Here is a 20,307-nt window from a genome sequence, read left to right on the forward strand (position 1 = left end):
CGAGTGCACAAATTTTTGTGCACCGGGCCTCTAGTCTATATATATAAAAGCCTAAGTGACCTTTACGACTGGTCGAGCAAATGACTGGTTGCTACGGTGTGCACTAACCACCAGGGGCAGATGCTCAATGCAGGACCTGTCCCCTGGTGGTCAGTGCGCTCTCACAGCCAAACTCCTGTCTTTCCTCCTCTTGGCTGGCCCGCCCCGCCCCGATCTGGACTGGGTGAGACGCCCCGATTGCCAGCCAGGCCGAGGGACCCCACTCATGCACGAATATGTGCACCAGGCCTCTAGTAAAATATATTAGAAAATTTTAAGTAATCTCAAGACTTTTCATAGAGAGCTACTTTCTACTGGGTAAATATAGAGCACACATGCTGAGATGTAGATACACTCATTACCTAAGTGACTTGCTCAGGTACAGCAAAATCACAACTATAAAAATCTCAGACCCTAAAAAATAATAATAAAATAAAAAAAACCCTCAGACCCCTGAAGTTGACTAAAAGATGCCAAGAATTTGGTAAACTACAAAACACAACATAAAACTAATTTAAAATAATGTAATATGTATGCTTAGAGAGGGAAAGAGTTGTTTTGGGCTAGAGGAATTGGGGTAGGCTTCATGAAATGGCTGTCACTTAGGGTAAATGATTGATGGGGTCATGTCTTCCATTTAAGAAGACAATACGGCCGAAACCGGTTTGGCTCAGTGGATAGAGCATCGGCCTGCGGACTGAAAGGTCCCAGGTTCGATTCCGGTCAAGGGCATGTACCTGGGTTGCGGGCACATCCCCAGTAGGAGATGTGCAGGAGGCAGCTGGTCGATGTTTCTCTCTCATCGATGTTTCTAACTTTCTATCTCTCTCCCTTCCTCTCTGTAAAAAATCAATAAAATATATTTAAAAAAAAAAAGAAGACAATACGATTAAAGGCAAGATAGTGAGAAAGCACAAAGTCTTTGTTGTGGGGAACATCCAAAATACAGGGTGGAGCAAAAGTAGGTTTATAGTTGTTTGTATGGAAAATAATATAACAGTTAATAAATAATACTACAAGAGTAAACTCTGTTTTGCATGCTCACAAATGTAAACCTACTTCTGAAACACCCTGTACTTCAGCTCAGCTGGTCAATAGTGCACATGTGGTCAGTGGGTTCAGGAGATAAGTAGGGCTGGAAAGATTGATCAGGATCAGATTAGAAGTTCCTTTGTTTTGTAGATAATGGGGAATTAATCAAGAAGCCTGGGCAAAGGAGTGGCATTGTCAAAGGAGTGATTCAAGGAAGCTAAAATGATAGTGGTTTATAGGGCTGATTAGAGAGGATCAGATTTCAGGTAGGAAAACCAGTTAAGAGGCAGTAGTCAAGATGAAATTAAAGGCCACAACCTAGGTTCTAAAAATGGAAACACTACTAGGTAGGAAAAGAAATCCTTTTTCAGCCTTTAGGTTTACTGTCTTGTAGTTGCTGTTTTGAATTTGAGTAAATTCTTGAAGTGGTTTTATTAGCTTCACCTCTTTGTTAACCCCTTTGAATTTGAGTAAGTTTTTGAACTTAATTTTATAAGTCAAGTAACTTACAGCAAATATATTTTTTAATGTGCTAAATGACTAATCAGTCCACATAATGAACCAGAGCATATTCCTGGCCCTCAGTGAATGTACTGCATCATGGAGCAAACTGATGGCTAAATAAGTACAGTGAAATAAGTACTAATGAGAGATGAAGTATAGTCTGGAGTAAGGCTGGGAGTCAGGAGAGCTTGTCATAGGAAGTAAGCTCCAAATTGGAACCAGAAGAGCAAGCTGTTATTCAGCTAGGTGGAAAGGCATGCAGGGGCACCAGAAGGGTACCAGCACCTGGCATAGTTACAGCCAGTGCAAGAGCAAGTCTTTGGCAGGTTTTAGGCAGAACAGAGCAGAGATCAGATTGGGGAAGACCACTAAGGTGTGAAGAAAACTGTTAAAAGAAAAAGTTTAAGAGAAAAGAATACATGACAAGCAAACCAAGTAGGAGGCCATTTTAGTACACTCTACAAGACAAAGGTAAAATAAGTTGGTGGTATCAGGTATAAAGATAAAAGAGATAAATGAAAAGTATTTTCCAGCCCTAGCCAGTTTGGCTCAGTGGATAGAGCATCGGCTTGTGGATTGAAGGGTCCCTGGTTCGATTTTGGTCAAGGGCATATGTCCAGGTTGCAGGCTCGATCCCCAGTAGGGGGTGTGCAGGAAGCAGCTGATCAATGATTCTCTCTCATTGTTGATGTTTCTCTCTCTCCCTTTCCCTTCCTCTCTGAAATCAATAAAAAATATATAAATATATAAAAAGTATTTTCCAAATTAGCTATTTTCACCAATATGACGTTTATACTTGAAACTTGAGTAAAGTTTCATAATCAACTTTTAATAAAATATCAAATCCAATACCTGAGATGTAACTGTAGAGTAAGTACAATCAGTGTCTACATAAATCATACCAAAAAATAACATCATTATAATTGGAATGAAAGTTTAGAATGTTTCTTCTTTCACCAAAACCAAAATTAATTCTATACATAAAGTGAATTTTAAAAGTAACTAGATTCCCTAGATCTTATAAACACAATCGTAAGTAAATATCATTTGAAATGAAAGGCTTACATGTCCTCCCATGGATATTCCGGTCATTCCTAGAGGTCCATAACCTTCCCTCTCTAGCCAGTGCAAGAGAGCTGCAGATTCCAAAACAAGAGCTCCTCCCATCACAAATAGGTCAGACACGTTTTTTAAGCTGGACCTTCTAGCATCACAAAACAAAAAAGAAAATTATTTTTTAATGTATTTACATTTTTATATGTGAAAATTTACAACAGGCAGTCAAGGTTTATCTTTATTCTTTTAAAGGGAATAGTAGTTGAGTAAAACAATGGACTGAGTTGATATAATTAGAGTGCTGCTAATACAGTTCTACATATTAATCACCTATAACTTATTTTTTTAAGTTATATATGCTCTCTAGTATATAATCTTTATTGAATTTCAACTATTTTCCTATTTTCAAGTTCAGAAAAGAATCTTATTTGATGGCACTTTATTTTTTTATTTTTTTAAAAATATATTTCTTTATTGATTTCAGAGAGGAAGGGAGAAGGAGAGAGAGATAGAAACATCAATGATGAGAGAGAATCATCGATTGGCTGCCTCCTGCATGCCCCCCACCGGGGATCAAGCCCGCAACCCAGGCATGTGCCCTTGGCTGGAATCGAACCTGGGACCCTTCAATCCGCAGGCTGACACTCCATCCACTGAGCCAAGCCGGCCAGGGCTTGATGGCACTTTATAAAAACTTAAAATACTTATGGGAAAATAATATTTCTTATACTGCCAATTTTGTTAAATTACCATGACTATATAAGGAAAAACAAATTTATAGTTGTCCCCCCTTAGAAAGAACTTATTACAATAGAACTTAAAAGCATAACATTTTTAAAAAAGCAATGTAACAGTTTAACCTAATACTAGTTTCATGTATTACCGACATCTTAAATACATAATTTATGAAGACATATGCACATAGTTGGCTACTGGATGAAACCTTGTCAAAGTGTACAAAAATTCATTTTATCAATGGTCATTCACTATATGCCTACATAGAATAATTATATGCAAAGAACCAGATGCCACAGGAACACCAAGTTGTTAAAAACAGAATTATGCCCAGTGTCCTCCCACATCCTCTCAGGGCTCCATATTCATAAGGCAGGGCTTCTCTTTGTGGAAACTACTAGAGGCCTGGTGCAAGAATCTGTGCACAGGTGGGGTCCCACCTGCCTGCGCTGGCCTGGGGAAGGGGACACGGGAGGTTGGCTGGCTGGCCCTGCCCCCTAATCAAACTCCCTGTGGAGGGGACAATTTGCATATTAGCCTTTTATTATATGGGACTAGAGGCCCGGTGCATGAAATTCTTGCACTGGGGGTGGTGGTGGTGGTGGTGTGTGTGTGTGTCCCTCACCCAGCCTGCACCCTCTCCAATCTGGGACCTCTCGGGGGACATCACCTCACAATCCGGGACTGCTGGCTCGCAACTGCTCGCCTGCCTGCCTGCCTGCCTGATTGCCCCTAACCGCTTCTGCCTGCCAGACTGATTACCCCCTAACCACTCTCCTGCCAGCCTGATTAACACCTAACTCCTCTCCTACCAGCCCGATCGCCCCCAACTGCCCTCCCCTGCTGGCCTGATCTTGCCCCAACTGCCCTCCCCTGCAGGCCTGATCTCGCCCCCAACTGCCCTCCTCTGCTGGCCAATTTGGTTCTGATTGGTTGGTTTCTATGCCAGTCAGTGTCAAAAGCTCTGCCTCTTAGGCAGACACTGACTCCTCATAGTTCACCTGGATTTGGTTCTGATTGGTTGGCTCCTATGCCAGTCGGCGTCAAAAGCTCTGCCTCCTAGGCAGCCATTGGCTCCTCACAGTTGACCTAGATTTGGTTCTAATTGGTCAGTTCCTATGCCAGTCAGTGTCAAAAGCTCTGCCTCTTAGGCAGACACTGACTCCTCATAGTTCACCTGGATTTGGTTCTGATTGGTTGGCTCCTATGCCAGTCGGCGTCAAAAGCTCTGCCTCCTAGGCAGCCATTGGCTCCTCACACTTCACCCAGATTTGGTTCTGATTGGTCGGTTTCTATGCCAGTCAGCATCTCTGGGCCTATCAACGGGGCCTGATCAGCAAGGTGGGGCTGATCAGCAGCCCCGGTGGAGGCCTGGAGAGAAAGGGAGGCGTGGCTGCTGGAGAGAAAGAGAGAGGCAAGTGCTGATCAACAGCTGCCACAGGGGCTATGGATCAGACCCTGCTTCTCTCTTCAGGCCTCTGTCCGGGCCTGATTTGCAGTCCCCTCAGCAGTCAGTGCTGGGTCACCACGGCAACCCAGTGCTGACTGCAGGACTGACTTCTGGTTGGTCGAGCCTCCGGTCATGAGGGACCCAGGGTTTTTATATATTAGGATGTTATCCTATGTCAAAACAGATCATACTCATGCTTCATCATAAAAGAACTCATTTATCCTTATATTTGTTTCCTATCCTCATTCTAATTTGCTATTTATGATTACAGAATTCCCCTGATTATTTTCATCTGGTATGGAAGTTTGAATTCTCAGGTCCACCTCAGTTTGCTCTTTAACAGAAGTTACCGATGTGAGGTTTTGAGATAATGGCTATATATAACAATAAACCCACTCTCAAATTATTTAACCACTGTTGATGAAAACAGGGTTAAGATATTTTAAAAGAGAGCGAATTGTTTATTATTAAAATTGCAAGACATTTCTTTCTTATGATGAGTTGTTTGAGAAAAATTAAATACATTGGAGCATTATTATATTTTCTGGGTACATAAATGTAACAGGATATTTTATAAACATTATAATTCTCGCAACAAGTCCGCACTAGGAAATTTATACAGTTTTCCCACTTTATAAGGTCTGCTTCTACCACACCCCATTTTCATGACCTCTTTTATGTCATGATCATATAGACAAGTGACTTCTAAACTGATCTTTCCACCACTTTGCAACTCCCTATTTGACTTCTCTACTTGCAGGTCCAACAGATATCACCAATATGTCCAAGTCAGAACTTTTGATTTCTTACCCATAAAAATGAATTTATCAGTAGGTCTTATCATTTTACTTTCTGCTTAAAGTACACTAGAGGTTTCCCACTGCACTTAGATTAAAATTCTAATCATGGTTCTTCCTAACCTGGCCCTTGCCTACCTTTCTGATCTCATCTTGCACTACTCTACAACCCGGTGCTCACATTGTGCTTTTCATTTACTCTTCCTTCTCTGAGACTGACCTTCCTCCAGGTTGTCACCCTGGTGACTCCTTCTCGTTACGTCATGTCCTCATATCTAATACTGCTCCATCCCTGCACCCACACTCTATTATTCTTTATCCCATTGCCTTGCTTTATTTCTTTATGGTATTGATAAGTATATGAAATTACCTTATTGATTTTTATCTCTCTCCCATACTAGAATATGAGCTCTATGAAAGTAAGGACCTTGTCTTTTTGTTGCTGTCTTCCCAGTGTCTAGGATCAAATATTTCTTGAATGAATCAAAACTAAATATAACATAGATTATGAAAATGCAAAAAGCACTGCCTTAAAGTTGATCATTTTAAAAGACCAGGAAGAGAAAGTTTACCTATATTATGCATTGCAAGAATAAAAAATAGTAGTGTTTAATTTCACAAAGTAAATGTACTCTTCCTTTTAAAAAGGAACATGTTTTATACTTTCTTCAGTTAAAGTTTTACAAATAAAATATATTTCCAGTCAACCTATTAAAAATTTATCTCTTTATCATACATTTAAAATGCAAAAAGCTTAAAGTAAAAATTAAAGTTAACATTCCTACTATAGTTTTATAACAGAATTTCCCCGCAATAACACTTGGAGATTAAACTTAGAAATGGTTAACCAAAGACTACCAAAAACTTTAATGTTGCTGAAAATTCAATATAAAGACTGCAAAAATGAAGGTGACATATACTTACATTTGGTCCTTGGGTTTCCTGCAGCCATTTAAGAATGTGGTCAAAGAGAAAGTTTTAAAACAAATATTCTCTGGTATCAAAACACATTAACTTAAATTAGTTAAAGTTGAAGACAATTTAATACTGAAATAACTATTTTATAATTATCTGAAATATGCTGTTTAGAAGTTCTCAGGTTTTTCAAATGGTTTTCTTTTATAGAGCTTTATTTTTTAAATAATTTATTAGTATTAGTATTATTTTGATTAATCCTCACATCAGGATATTTTTTCTATTGATTTTTAGAGAGTGGAAGGGAGGAAGGAAGTTGGAAAAAGAGAAAGAAACATCGATGTGGAAGAGACACATTATTGGTAGACGCCTGCACACAGGATCGAACCTGCATCCCAGGTTCACGCCCTTGACTAGGAATTAAACCTTATGGCAGCGGTTCTCAACCTGTGGGTCGCGACCCCTTTGGGGGTGGAATGACCCTTTCACAGGGGTCGCCTAAGACCATGGGAAAACACATATATAATTACATATTGTTTTTGTGATTAATCACTATGCTTTAATTATGTTCAATTTGTAACAATGAAAATACATCCTGCATATCAGATATTTACATTACGATTCATAACAGTAGCAAAATTACAGTTATGAAGTAGCAACGAATTTGCAGGCAGATGCTCTAACCCAGTGATTCCCAAAGTGGGCGCTACCGCCCCCTGGTGGGCGCTGCAGCGATCCAGGGGGGGCGGTGATGGCCACAGGTGCATTTGTTTTAACTTTTTTTGTATTACCTTTCTATTCTGAGTTCAATAAATAGTTTCATAATTTCAAACTTCAATGTTTCTAATTTACACCTTTCTTTACTATATTTTATGAAAAAGGTAGAAACATTAATACATATATCTTTCTGTTTAATTGCTATTAAAATTTAAAAAAAATTAATTTCCAGGGGGCGCTGAGTAATATTTTTTCTGGAAAGGGGGCGGTAGGCCAAATAAGTTTGGGAACCACTGCTCTAACCACTAAAGACACAGGACAGGGATAATAATTTTTTTTTCTTTTTCTCTTTTTGGGACTAACAATTTATTTTAAAGAATTTTTATTGATTTTAGAGAGGGAGGAAAAGAGGGAGAGGCACATACACATTAATGTGAGAGAGATATATCCATTGGTGGCCAACTGTATGCGCCCTGGGGATGGAACCTGCAATCAAGGTATATGCCCTATCGCTCTGGTACACAGGATGATGCTCCAACCAACTGAGCCACACTGGCCAGGGCTAAACAATTTATCTGAAGTGTACAATTCAATGTTTTTAGTATATTTATTGGGTTGTGCAGTCTTCAACTTCAGTTTATTGGATTTTTTCATTTATATTATTATAGAAAACCTAAAAACCTGGGTTGCTTAGTTGGTTAGAGCATCACCCCTATACACCAAGGTTGAGTGTTCCATCTCCAGGTTCCACACAAGAAAGCAAGCAATGAATGCATAAATAAGTGGAACAACAAATTGATGTTTCTCTCTCTTTCTCTCCCTTCCCCACCTCTCTCAAAATCAATTTAAATTTTCTTAGAAAATACAGAAAGGATTAGAAAAAATTTAGTTTATCTACAGACAACTATGTTAATATCATGGGGTATTTTTCCTAATGTTTTTTCCACAGTATTTTAAATGGGTTTTGTTTTTAGGTTTTTCTGTATACCTATATCATACCATAGAGTTATATATCCCATTTTTACACTATAAATACTTACATACATTGCTGTAAACTTTTAAAATAATAACTGTTAAAATTTACTAAACACATTATTTACCAAGCAACGTTCTAGACAGTATTAACTCTATAATACTCTGAATAACCTAAGAGACTATTCCCATTGCCAACAAAAATATTGATGTACTAAAATATTATGTTAACAAGTCCATGGTCATACAGGCAGTAAATGGTAGAACAATAAATATTACAGAACCAACTGCATAATATTACAATATTATGAACCAGTTTTCTCAACCATGTTGCTATTGTTGGACATTCAAGCTATTTCTAATGTTTTACTATTGTACATCAAGTTATATAGCTATCTTTTCTCTTTTCTCTTACTTTCTCTTTTCTTAGTATTTTATCCTTAGATTAAATTTCCCAGAAAGAGAATCATCCTGTCAAGGGATGTGAAGCTTTTTAAGGCTCTTGCTTCAATGTGGTAAAAATGCTTTCCCAGGGGTTGAACTGATATTCAGTAATCAGTAGTGAGTGTGCCCATTTCACAACAGGCTCATGAGTATTATGTTTTGTTTTTAAAATATTTGTTAATTGTTGCTTTAACTTTACATTTCTCTTATTACCAGCAATGTTGAGCATTTTGTTATATTTGTGCATCAGTTTTGTTTCTTTTTCTTTTCTTTTTTTTTTTAATATATTTTATTGATTTCTTACAGAGAGGAAGGGAGAGAGATAGAGAGTTAGAAACATCGATGAGAGAGAAACATCGATCAGCCGCCTCCTGCACATCTCCTACTGGGGATGTGCCCGCAACCCAGGTACATGCCCTTGACCGGAATCGAACCTGGGACCCTTCAGTCTGCAGGCCGACGCTCCATCCACTGAGCCAAACCGGTTTTGGCAGTTCCTTTTTCTTTAAATATATTTTTATTGATTTAAGAGAGGAAGGAAGAGGGAGAAAGAGATAGAAACATCAATGATGAGAAAGAGTAATTGATTGGCTGCCTCCTGCACGCCCCCCACTGGGGAGATCAAGCCCTCAACCTGGGCATGTGTCCTTGACTGGAATCAAACCTGGGACCCTTCAGTCCGCAGGCCGACGCTCTATCCACTGAGCCAAACCAGCTAGGGCCAGTTTCGTTTCTTCTTCTGGACATAGTCTGATGTCATCTTGAAAATTAAGTTAAGAACTGTTCTAAACCTCAACTGGTACTTAACTGTAAAGCACTTAAAACATGAGGGTTTTCTTAATAGCAAACATTTGACTTAATATTAAAATGCAGCATAAAATAAGTCTCACAGGAAACAGAAGTACCATTTATCTTTATTATACAACAGAAGCACAATCCTTATTTTAGTTTTTAAAAGGCATGAAGGCTTTTTAAAAGTCTGACTGCTCTTCAATCTAAAAAGTAATTTTTCACTTCATTCTTAAGTATTTTTTGAACTAATGACTAAATTTAACTGATTTAGAAAAGTTGGCTACTATCTATCATTCCTTTGGATGACTAAATCTATAAATACATAAGAGAAAAGATTTCTAGGTATCACAAAAGGATATAATAAGGGTTTTCTAACAACAAAGAAGCCATTCCGGCTTCTTTAATCATAGGACGAGCCATCAGTGTTCGTCGTCTCCAGTAATGCTAAGAAAAGAAAAGAGGACACATTTAAAGAATATAATAATCACATCTGTTAAGGAGAGTATGTTGACAAATTAGGGATTAGATGTCATAATGAAGTCTTACATGATCTCCTGTTCCAGCAAGATGAATGCATACGGGTCTATATTTGCTATTCCATTCTTTAGGCACAATAAATTGGAACCTATTTAAAATAAAGCACCTCAATTAATTATCTTTTAAAGGCTTTTAAAAAAATATATTTTATTGATATTTTACAGAGAGGAAGGGAGAGGGATAGAGAGTTAGAAACATCAATGAGAGAGAAACATCGATCAGCTGTCTCCTGCACACCTCCTACTGAGGATGTGCCCGCAACCAAGGTACATGCCCTTTGACTAGAATCCAACATGGGACCTTTCAGTCCACAGGCCGACGCTCTATCCACTGAGCCAAACCCGTTAGGGCTTAAAGGCTTTTAATACAAACTTTCTTTTTTGTTTTTTTTTGTTTGATTTTTTACAGAGAGGAAGGAAGAGGGATAGAGAGTTAGAAACATCAATGAGAGAGAAACATCGATCAGCTGCCTCCTGCACACCTCCTACTGGGGATGTGCCCGCAACCAAGGTACATGCCCTTGACGGGAATCGAACCTGGGACCTTTCAGTCCGCAGGCCGATGCTCTATCCACTGAGCCAAACCAGTCAGGGCTTAATACAAACTTTCAATGCTTGGAAGTTTCATAATTAAATTATTTTAGAAAAAAGTCTCCAGAATTCTGACATTAAAATTGTAATTGAGTATTTAATATTTGCCTAAAGACAACAAAGATATTGTAAATTTGTTTTATGTTAGGATAGTAAAATATTCAATTACCATATAGACAGAGAATTTATTGTAATCATTTTTTATCTTGTTCAATACCACAACTTTATAAATGCGTAATAAAATTTTCTTATGCTAGAGACATTAATGTATATGATTAAGTCTTAGAAAACTGTACTCTTTAGGCTGTGGCTGCATTCTCAGGCAACTAGAACTGCTTTTCTGCCCTGGCCAGTGTGGCTTGGTTGAGCATCGCCCCATGCACCAAAAACATTCCCAGTCAGAGCACATGCCCAAGTTGCAGGCTCCATTCGCAGTGGGAGGAGGGAAAGAGAGATAGAAACATCAATGATAAGGGAGAATCATTGATTGGCTGACTCCTGCACATCCCACACCGGGGGTTGGGGATTGAACCTACAATCTGGGCATGTGCCCTGACTGGGAATAGAACCATGACCTCCTGGTTCCTAGGTCAATGCTCAAACATTGAGCCATGCTGTCTGGGCTGGGTCTTGTTTCTTTATCCATTCAACCATTCCATGTCTTTTGATTGGAGAACTTATTTCATTTACATTTAAACTGATTATTGATAGGTATGGACTTACTATAGCCATTTTGTTCATTGTTTCTGCCTGTTTCACGAGTGTTTTGTTTCTTCTTTATTTTTTTTTCTTCTTTTATAATTTGATGACTTTCTGTAGTGATATAATTATACTTTTTTCTCTTCTCTTTTGTTCAAACATTATAGATTTTAGTTCTGTGGTTACCATGAGACTTATACAAAACATATTTATAACAGTACTAGAGACCCAGTGCACGAATTCATGCACCAATGGGGTCCCTTGGCCTGGCCTGCAGGATCTAGCCAAAACCAGGTCTCTGACATCCCTTGAGGGGTCCCAGATTGCAAGAGGGCACAGGCCAGGCCGAGGGTCCCCACCAGTGCACAATCGGGGCCAGAGAGGGACTCGGGAGGTTGGCCAGCCCGGGAGGGCTCCAGGGCGTGTCCTGCCCATCTCACTCAGTCCCAACCGGCCAGACCCCAGCCGCAAACTAATCAACCGAGGTCAGTGCACATCATAGTGACTGGTCGACCAGTTGACTGTCTGTCTCCTGGTGGTCAGTGCACATCATAGTGAGCAGTTGAGCAGCCTTAGCATATCACACTTTGATTGGTTGAATGGCTGACTGGTCGACTGGACACACTTAACATATCAGGCTTTTATTATATAGGATATTTTCAATGGATAACAGCCTAAGTTCAAATGCATACTAAATATGTCAAAATAATAAAGCTCTATAATTTCACTCTCCTCTCACCCCATGTGTAATGGGAATAATGTCACATAATTATTATAATTAATGCTAAGTAATTTCAAATAAGATGGCATTGATATTGTTATAACTTAAATTAACATAAACAACTTAGTACTTTAAATTTTTATTTAGTAATAAAAATTCTTACCTTGCAATAATAGATTCAACTGGCATGATATCAGGTACATAATGTGCCATAGGAGAAACAAAGTGTCCATCTAGGATTTTACAGTCTGACTGCTCTTCAATCTAAAAAAACAAAAACAAAACTAAGATTTATACATGTAAACAAAGATATCTTGGTCTATTATAGATATATTAGAGGTCCGGTGCACAAAAATTCGTGCCCGGCCTACCCCCTTCACAGTCTGGGAGCCCTCAAATATGTCCTATTGATGAGGGGGCCCCTTGGGGGAGGCGACCAGGCTGATCAGGGGAAGGTGCCGCTCCCATCACCCCGCTGCTGCTGCCACTGCCAGCCACCGCAACTGCCGGCCCTCGGCCCTCGCAACCGCTGTCGTGTTTTCATCAACAGGGACTCCCCTCCCTTCATCACAAAAAAATGTCAACTTTCTTTAGGCATTTTCAAGATGTCTCTTTCATAGGATATGACATTTCTTTCTTTTTTTTTATCCTCACCTGAGGATATTTTTCCATTAATTTTTAGAGAGTGCGGAAGAGAGAGGGAAAGACAGAGAGAAACATCAGTGTGAGAGGAACACATCGATTGGTTGCCTCCTGCATGAACCCTGACCTGGGCCCGGGCCAGGGAGGAGCCTGCAACCTAGGTACGTGACCTTGACTGGGATCAAACTGGGACCCTGTGGTCTGCAGGCCAAGGCTCTATCCACTGAGCCAAACCGGCTAGGGCAGGATATGACATTTCTTAGCCCCTCCAGCAGCAGACCTTCGTTTTTCCTCCAGAAGTGAGGTGGAAAAACCCTAGATCACCTTCCTGGATTCTTATTACCCCAGTTACCAAGAATGCTGCGAGTGGCTTACTGCGAATTTAGCCAATGAGTGGTCAGAAAAGGTGTTTCCTGTGCAGCTCATGCACAGAGGCGGAACTTGCGGCGTGCCACGGCTGCTAGCCCTCTCCAGCCACTGTGGCTTTGTCCAGAAGGACGTCCGGTCTAATTAGCATATACCCTTTTATTAGTATAGATGCCTTTTAAAAATATATATATTTTATTGATTTTAGAGAGGAAGGGAGAGGGAGAGAAAGATAGAAACATCAATGATGCCCTAACCCGTTTGGCTGAGTGGTCAGAAAAGGTGTTTCCTGTGCAGCTCATGCACAGAGGCGGAACTTCTGGCGTGCCACGGCTGCTAGCCCTCTCCGGCCCTCGCAGCCACTGTGGCTTTGTCCAGAAGGACATCCGGTCTAATTAGCATATACCCTTTTATTAGTATAGATGCCTTTTAAAAATATATATACTTTATTGATTTTAGAGAGGAAGGGAGAGGGAGAGAAAGACAGAAACATCAATGATGCCCTAACCGGTTTGGCTCAGTGGATAGAGCGTCGGTCTGCGTATTCAAGGGTCCCAGGTTCGATTCCGGTCAAGGGCATGTATCTTGGTTGTGGGCACATCCCCAGTAGGGAGTGTGCAGGAGGCAGCTGATCGATGTTTCTCTCTCATCGATGTTTCTAACTCTCTATCCCTCTCCCTTCCTCTCTATAAAAAAATCAATAATAAAAAAAAAAGTAACATCAGTGATGAGAGAGAATCACTGATTGGCTGCTTCCTGCATGCCCCCTACTGGGGGTTGAATCTGCAACTCAGGCATGTGCCCTTGGCCAGAATAGAACCTGGGACCCTTCAGTCCGCAGGCTGACGCTCTATCCATTGGGCCAAACCAGGTAGGGCATATTGGTGCTTTTTATAAAAAATTTCCATTCAGTAAAACCCTTTTCTCCAGTGCCTACTATGTATCGTTTTTGCCACATACTGCTTTCTAAGGACCTGGCTCTGATTCACACACATTCCTTTTCTTTCAATATCTTTTACTACAGTCTAGTTGGAAAAGTAAACTATAAATAAACTTCATTTACACAATCATATACAATAACGCCAAATAAAATACCAGTTAGAATAATTTGACAATATAAAAGTAAACATATGAACAATTTACAAATTGCAACAATAATTTACTACAATCAAATAAGGGCTGATATTAAATATGTTAGAATGGCTAATTTTTAGGCAATCTACTGATGTAATAAGTCACGTCAACATATCACATAAGGAGAAATATGGCATTTACATATATGTCAAAGGAATTTGCTAATATATAATATCTAAACTTTTCCTCCCTCAAATAGTTGTTTTTTTTGTTTTTTGTTAATCCTCACCCAAGGGTATTTTTCCATTGATTTTTAGAGAAAGTGAAAGAGAGAGGGAAAGAAAGAAATGTAGATGTGAGAGAAAGACATCGATTGGTTGCCTCCTTCACGTGCCCTGACCAGGGCCCTGGTCGGTGAGGAACCTGCAACTGAGGTATGTGGCCTTGACCGGAATTGAATCTGAGACCCTTCAGGCCACAGGCCGATGCTCTATCCACTGAGCCAAACTGACTAGGGCAAATAGTTGTGTTTTTTTAAATGAATTTTTCTTTTTTTTATCAAGCCAGTAGTAAAAATTAAATTAGCATTAAAGCACCACGTATTTCCATTAAAATCAGAAACAAACAAACAAAAAAACATACCTCGTCTAGCTTTATTTAAAACACAAATTCACCCTACCTGGTTTGGCTCAGTGGATAGAGCCTCCGCACTGAAGGATCCTGGGTTTGATTCCGGTCAAGAGCACATGCTGGGTTGCAGGCTGGATCCCCAGTGGGAAGCGTGCAGGAGGCAGCCGTTCAGATACTCTCTCATCATTGATGTTTCTATCTCTCTCTCCCATTCCCTTCCTCTCTGAAGTCAATAAAAAAATATATTAAAAAAAAACAAAAAACACAAATTCTAGACCTCGCTGATTTTGCTCAGTGGCAAGAGCATCAGCCAAGGGACTGAAGGGTCTCAGGTTTGATTCCCAGTCAAGAGCATGTACCTGGGTTGGCCTTGCGTGCTGGAGGCAAACCATCAATGTGTATCTCTCACACTGATGTTTCTTTCTGTCTCTCTCCCCTCCTCCCTTCCACTCTCTCTAAAAAAATCAATGGAAAAAATATCCTTGGGTGAGGATTAACAACAACAAAAAAGCTGCTTTACTATGAAATAAATTTGCATAAATTATGGCATATTATTTTCAATCCTTCATTAGTTCTTATTAGCCTATCTTTTATTTCTGAACCAATAGCATGCTCGGTTGATCATGCTGCAACTTTACAATACCCACTGATATATTACTAAAACAGACTTATCAATCTTCCTGTTCCGGTATTCCTGATCTGATTGTACTCTCATGGTTCTTCCAAAAATTATTTTAGGAGCCTTTTATGGACCTAAGTTCTAAATTGAATGTTTTAATCAGGATTGTACTGCATTTTTTTAAAAAAGGTAAGAAAACCTAACGTGGATAATGTGAAATTTTTAAATCAAGAAGTCTTTACATTTTATTCATCTTTTTGCCTGCAAATATAGTTTTAAAGTTTTTTTTCGCATGTATTTTTGAAAAACAAACTATTTGATAAAGAAGATAGTACAAACTAATGTGAAGGAAATAATTATTCAATAAATAGTGTTAGGGTAATTGGGAATTTGGTAAGATAAAAACCAATTTTAGAGCCAAACATAATATTGGTTTAAAAATTAAGCAAGCTACAACTCAACAATAAGATGAATAGCCCAATTAAAAACAGGCAGTCTCTAGAGCAGTGATGGCGAACCTTTTGAGCTCAGCGTGTTAGCATTTTGAAAAACCCTAACTTAACTCTGGTGCCGTGTCACATATAGAAATTTTTTGATATTTGCAACCATAGTAAAACAAAGATTTATATTTTTGATATTTATTTTATATATTTAAATGCCATTTAACAAAGAAAAATCAACCAAAAAAATGAGTTCGTGTGTCACCTCTGACACGCGTGTCATAGGTTCGCCATCACTGCTCTAGAGTCATGCTTGGGTATTAGCTATTGCCTTATTGTGCTAGAGTCCTCCAAGAGCAACTCTTGACCTTATAAACTGACTGTGGCCCTACTATGGAATAGTCAGTCACCAGGCTAGTGACATGCAAAAAACAAAACAAAAAGGCAAGTATTTCATAAATATTTCTCCAAAGAAGACACTCAAATGGCCAATAAGCACATACAAATGCTCAACATCATAGTCATTAGGGAAAGGCATATCAAAATCATCAACAAATCAGCAAAGGACAAGTGTTGGCTAGGTTGTAGAGAAAAGGGAACCCTACTACACTGCTGGTGGGAATGTAGACTGGTGCAGCCACTATGGAAAACAGTATGGAGTTTCCTCAAAAAATTAAAAATGGAACTGCCATTTGACCCAGTGATCCCATTTCTGGGAATTTATCCTAAGAAATCCTAAACACCAATCAGAAAGAATACATGCACCCCTATCATAGTAGCACAATTTACAATAGCTAAGATCTGGAAACAGCCCAAGTGCCTATCAGTAGAAGAGTGGGTAAAAAAGCTGTAGTACATTCACACCATGGAATACTATGCAGCTATAAAAATGAAGGATCTCTTACCCTTTGAGACAGCCTGGAGGGACCTAGAGAGTACTATGTAAAGCAAAATAAACCAGTCAGAGAAAGATAAGTATCACATTATCTCACTCATATGTGAATTTAATAAACAAAATAAATTGATGAACAAGATAGATCCAGAGACATGGAAACATGGAACAGAAGTATGAATCTCAGAGAGGAGGCGGGGATGGGTGGGAGATTAAAAAAATTAAATGAAAAACCTATACTGTGTACTCATGTTCTAGTGTTTACTGTTATACTCTTAACATTCAACCTATTCTTTTAAAAAATTTATCTTTAGTGTTGAAAGTATTACAGATGTCTTCTTTTTTCCCCCCAATGACCTCCTCCATTCTGCCCCTGCCTTCCTTTGCCACAGGTTATGCATATATGCATATAAGCTCTTAGGTGAATCTCTTCCAGCTCCTGCCCTTCCACCTATTCTTGTCACATATTTATGTTAAAACAGAATTTCTATAATTACATTTATTTCATTTTACTACCTTATCGATGTATACTGGATAATCACTTGAAACCAGATTCTGACATCTTTCTCGATTTCCAATTATCTTTCTGAATTCAAAGAGTCTGTTATGGTAAAGGGGAACAAAAGGAAAAAAAAATTAGTATAGCCATATGTTGAGACTGATGAATAGTGAGTAAAAATTACTAAGTCCAGGTCATAAAACATGCTAAAATTTAATTTTAGTCAACAAAGAAAAAGAGTAGGTTGTTGGTCTTTTGCAAGCTGGACATTTTATCTCAAAAAAATGTGAGAAATATCATTGTTCAGAAAGTAATTAACATATATAAGACTCAAAATTAAAAGCACAAATCTTGAAAATTTATTTTATGTACATATATTCACATGAGCTACAGTATATCCCAGTTTCATAGTCATTACAATTTCAATTTACCCAGGAATGCTCAGTCTCTGGAAAGTTAAATCAATTAAAAAATTATTAAAGTTAATAATCTAACTTGTATTTCTGAGAGCTCTTTATTTTCACAACTGAATGACTTTTAAACTAATTCAATTTATGATTATGTGGGTTAAAACAAGAGAAATAATTAAAGGGAGAAAAGAGAAAAGGAAATAATTTCATTTTTTATATTGTTTAATACTTAATTTTCCAATCACTTTATATTTATAGCAAAGAACTTTAAAAGTGAAATAAAATTTTAAATGTTTACTAAAACAAAGTCAGAACAAGCATTCAGAAAAATTTTTACCTTTTAAGATCCTCTGGCCTTCCCCATCCTCTGATAAAAAGTTTTGTAAGGAGAAGTCTCCGGTATAGAACATCTAACTTACTCACACCCATCAGTAGTAACCAACATCTATGAAACAAAATTTTAAATGACTTTAAAATATTTTATTTTAGGCAGCAGGTCAGTTTTCTGACCATCACTTTAAATACCAGGTAAAAATTAAAAATAGATCCACTCTTAGTAACTTTCATATATATAATACAGTATGTATTATTATAGTTACCATGTTGCAATTTATTTATCTTATAGATCCTAAAAACACTCATCATAAGAAAAACTTACAAGTTTAGTTAACTAAACTTATTGGTAATCATTTCACAATATATACATATATCAGATCATTATTTTTATACAGTTTAACACAATGTTATACATCAATCATCTCAATGAAACTGAAGAAAAATTAAGATACCGAAAAACAAAAAAAGAACTGAGATAAAAGTAGAAAAGACGAAGTAGAGTCCGGAGCTTCACTAAACTGTGAATTATTGAGTGTAGGATCTTCCTTCCCATCCTCAGCACAGTGACTCAGAGAAAAAAATCAGTATTTGTTGGGTAACAACAGTAGTGGCTAAAACTTATACAGTTTTGTATTATTTGCCAGGAACCATTCAGAAAACTACACACATAAACGCACATGTCCTCATGTAAACCTACCAACACCTCACACTTAGTACACAAAAAAATTCCATGTACGTGGATCAGGATTAGAGAGCTAAGTGTAAAAAGCAAAACTATTAACACTCAGAAGAATTTCTGTAACAGTATAATCAGAAAATATAGCTGATATTCTACGTATTTAAAGAAATTGGTTCATTCAATGAACATTTATTAAAAATAAACTCCATTAAGAAATGAAAAGACAAGCCAAAGACTGTGAGAAAATACTTGCAAAACACCTATCTGATAAAGGATTTGTATCCAAAATATACAACGAACTATTAAAACTCAACAATAAGGAAAGAAAAATACTCATTTAAAAAACTGGGCAAAAGAGCTGAAGAAACACCACACCAAAGAAGGTGTACAGCCCTAACCGGTTTGGCTCAGTGGATAGAGCGCCGGCCTGTGGACTGAAGGGTCCCAGGTTCAATTCCGGTCAAGGGCATGTACCTTGGTTGTGGGCACTTCCCCAGTAGGGGGTGTGCAGGAGGCAGTTGATCGATGTTTCTCTCTCATTGATGTTTCTAACTCTCTGTCTCCCTTCCTCTCTATAAAAAAATCAATAAAAATATTTAAAAAAAAGAAGGTGTACAGGTGGCAAATACAGGGTGCGGCAAAAGTATACAGCTGTGAGTATGCAAAACACAGTTCATTCTTGCATTTTTATTTATTAATTATTGCATTATTTTCCATAAGAATAATTATAAACCTACCTTTGTCCCACCCTGTAAGCATATGAAAAGATGTCCCACATTACATGTCATTATTAAAACAATAAGTTACTACTACTGAACCATTAGAATGGCCAAAATCCAAAAAAATTTACAATATCAAATGCTGAAAAGGTCTTGGATAAACAAGAAGTCTCACTTGTTATTAGTAGGAATGCAAAATGACACAGCCACTTTGGAAAACAGTTGGCAGTTTCTCTTACAAAACTAAACATAGTCATGATACAATCTAGCAATCATGCTCCTAAGTATTTACCGACATAAGTTGAAAACTTATATCCACACAATACCTGCATAGGAAAGTTGCTAGTCTCAGCTCCCAGGAGCTTTCCGTGGTTCCCTACCACATGACTCTCTTCACAGGAAGTTCACAATATGGCAGCTTTCTTCTTTAAGGCCAACAGGAGAATGAAAGCTAGTGGCTAGCAAGTCTTACATAACTTAATGTAACTAAGCGAGTGTCATTCCATCAACTTTGCCATGTAACATAACACAGTCATGTAGTTAGGGGCAGAAATAGAATATTGGGGACTAGTTATAGTTACAAGAAATAATAATCATGCTCTGTTAACTGTGCTTTCTTGTTCTGATGAAAGACAGCACATTCTAACCTGGCTGGGAGTTGTGCACCCCAGGGATCTCGGACTCATCCTTGGAATTTAGGCCATTATCATGGAAAGATAAGGGAGTCCCACCCACATTGCCTGTAATCATTATACCCATTCTTAGTCCTTTTGCCTACATCCCCTTGTAATCTTTGTCCTACCCCAAATAAATTGGCTTATGAGGGGAAGGTGCAGAGCAGATTTTCATGGATGACCTGCTGCTCTCCCATACTGCTGGCATTACTGAAATAAACTCGAGGCCCGGTACATGACATTCATGCCCTGGGGGGACTTGGGGGCCCCTCAGCACGACCTGCACCCTCTCCAATCTGGGAGCCCTCAGGGGAGCCCTCTCCAATC

At 38.5% G+C, this 20,307-nt stretch overlaps 1 protein-coding gene across 2 annotated transcripts in view; it reads right to left on the bottom strand.

The window, feature by feature from the left end:
• ABHD18 (abhydrolase domain containing 18) overlaps positions 1 to 20,307 on the bottom strand; it is a 51,046-nt gene that overhangs the window by 12,138 nt on the left and 18,601 nt on the right. The window contains exons 1-8 of one of the 2 annotated variants that reach the window (XM_005877757.2): positions 19,633 to 19,656; positions 17,910 to 18,017; positions 17,180 to 17,264; positions 12,164 to 12,264; positions 10,000 to 10,078; positions 9,813 to 9,897; positions 6,538 to 6,565; positions 2,641 to 2,779 (exon numbers count right to left, since the gene is read on the bottom strand). In XM_005877757.2, coding sequence (XP_005877819.1) covers positions 2,641 to 2,779; positions 6,538 to 6,565; positions 9,813 to 9,897; positions 10,000 to 10,078; positions 12,164 to 12,264; positions 17,180 to 17,264; positions 17,910 to 18,001 — 609 coding nt within the window. In that variant the 5' untranslated portion in view covers positions 18,002 to 18,017; positions 19,633 to 19,656. Of the gene's footprint in view, positions 1 to 2,640; positions 2,780 to 6,537; positions 6,566 to 9,812; positions 9,898 to 9,999; positions 10,079 to 12,163; positions 12,265 to 17,179; positions 17,265 to 17,909; positions 18,018 to 19,632; positions 19,657 to 20,307 lie in introns of those variants that run through there. The other variant, XM_014548972.1, reaches the window with a different exon arrangement.

Source organism: Myotis brandtii, unplaced genomic scaffold (genome assembly GCF_000412655.1).
Source record: "Myotis brandtii unplaced genomic scaffold, ASM41265v1 scaffold53, whole genome shotgun sequence".
NCBI lineage: Eukaryota > Metazoa > Chordata > Mammalia > Chiroptera > Vespertilionidae > Myotis > Myotis brandtii.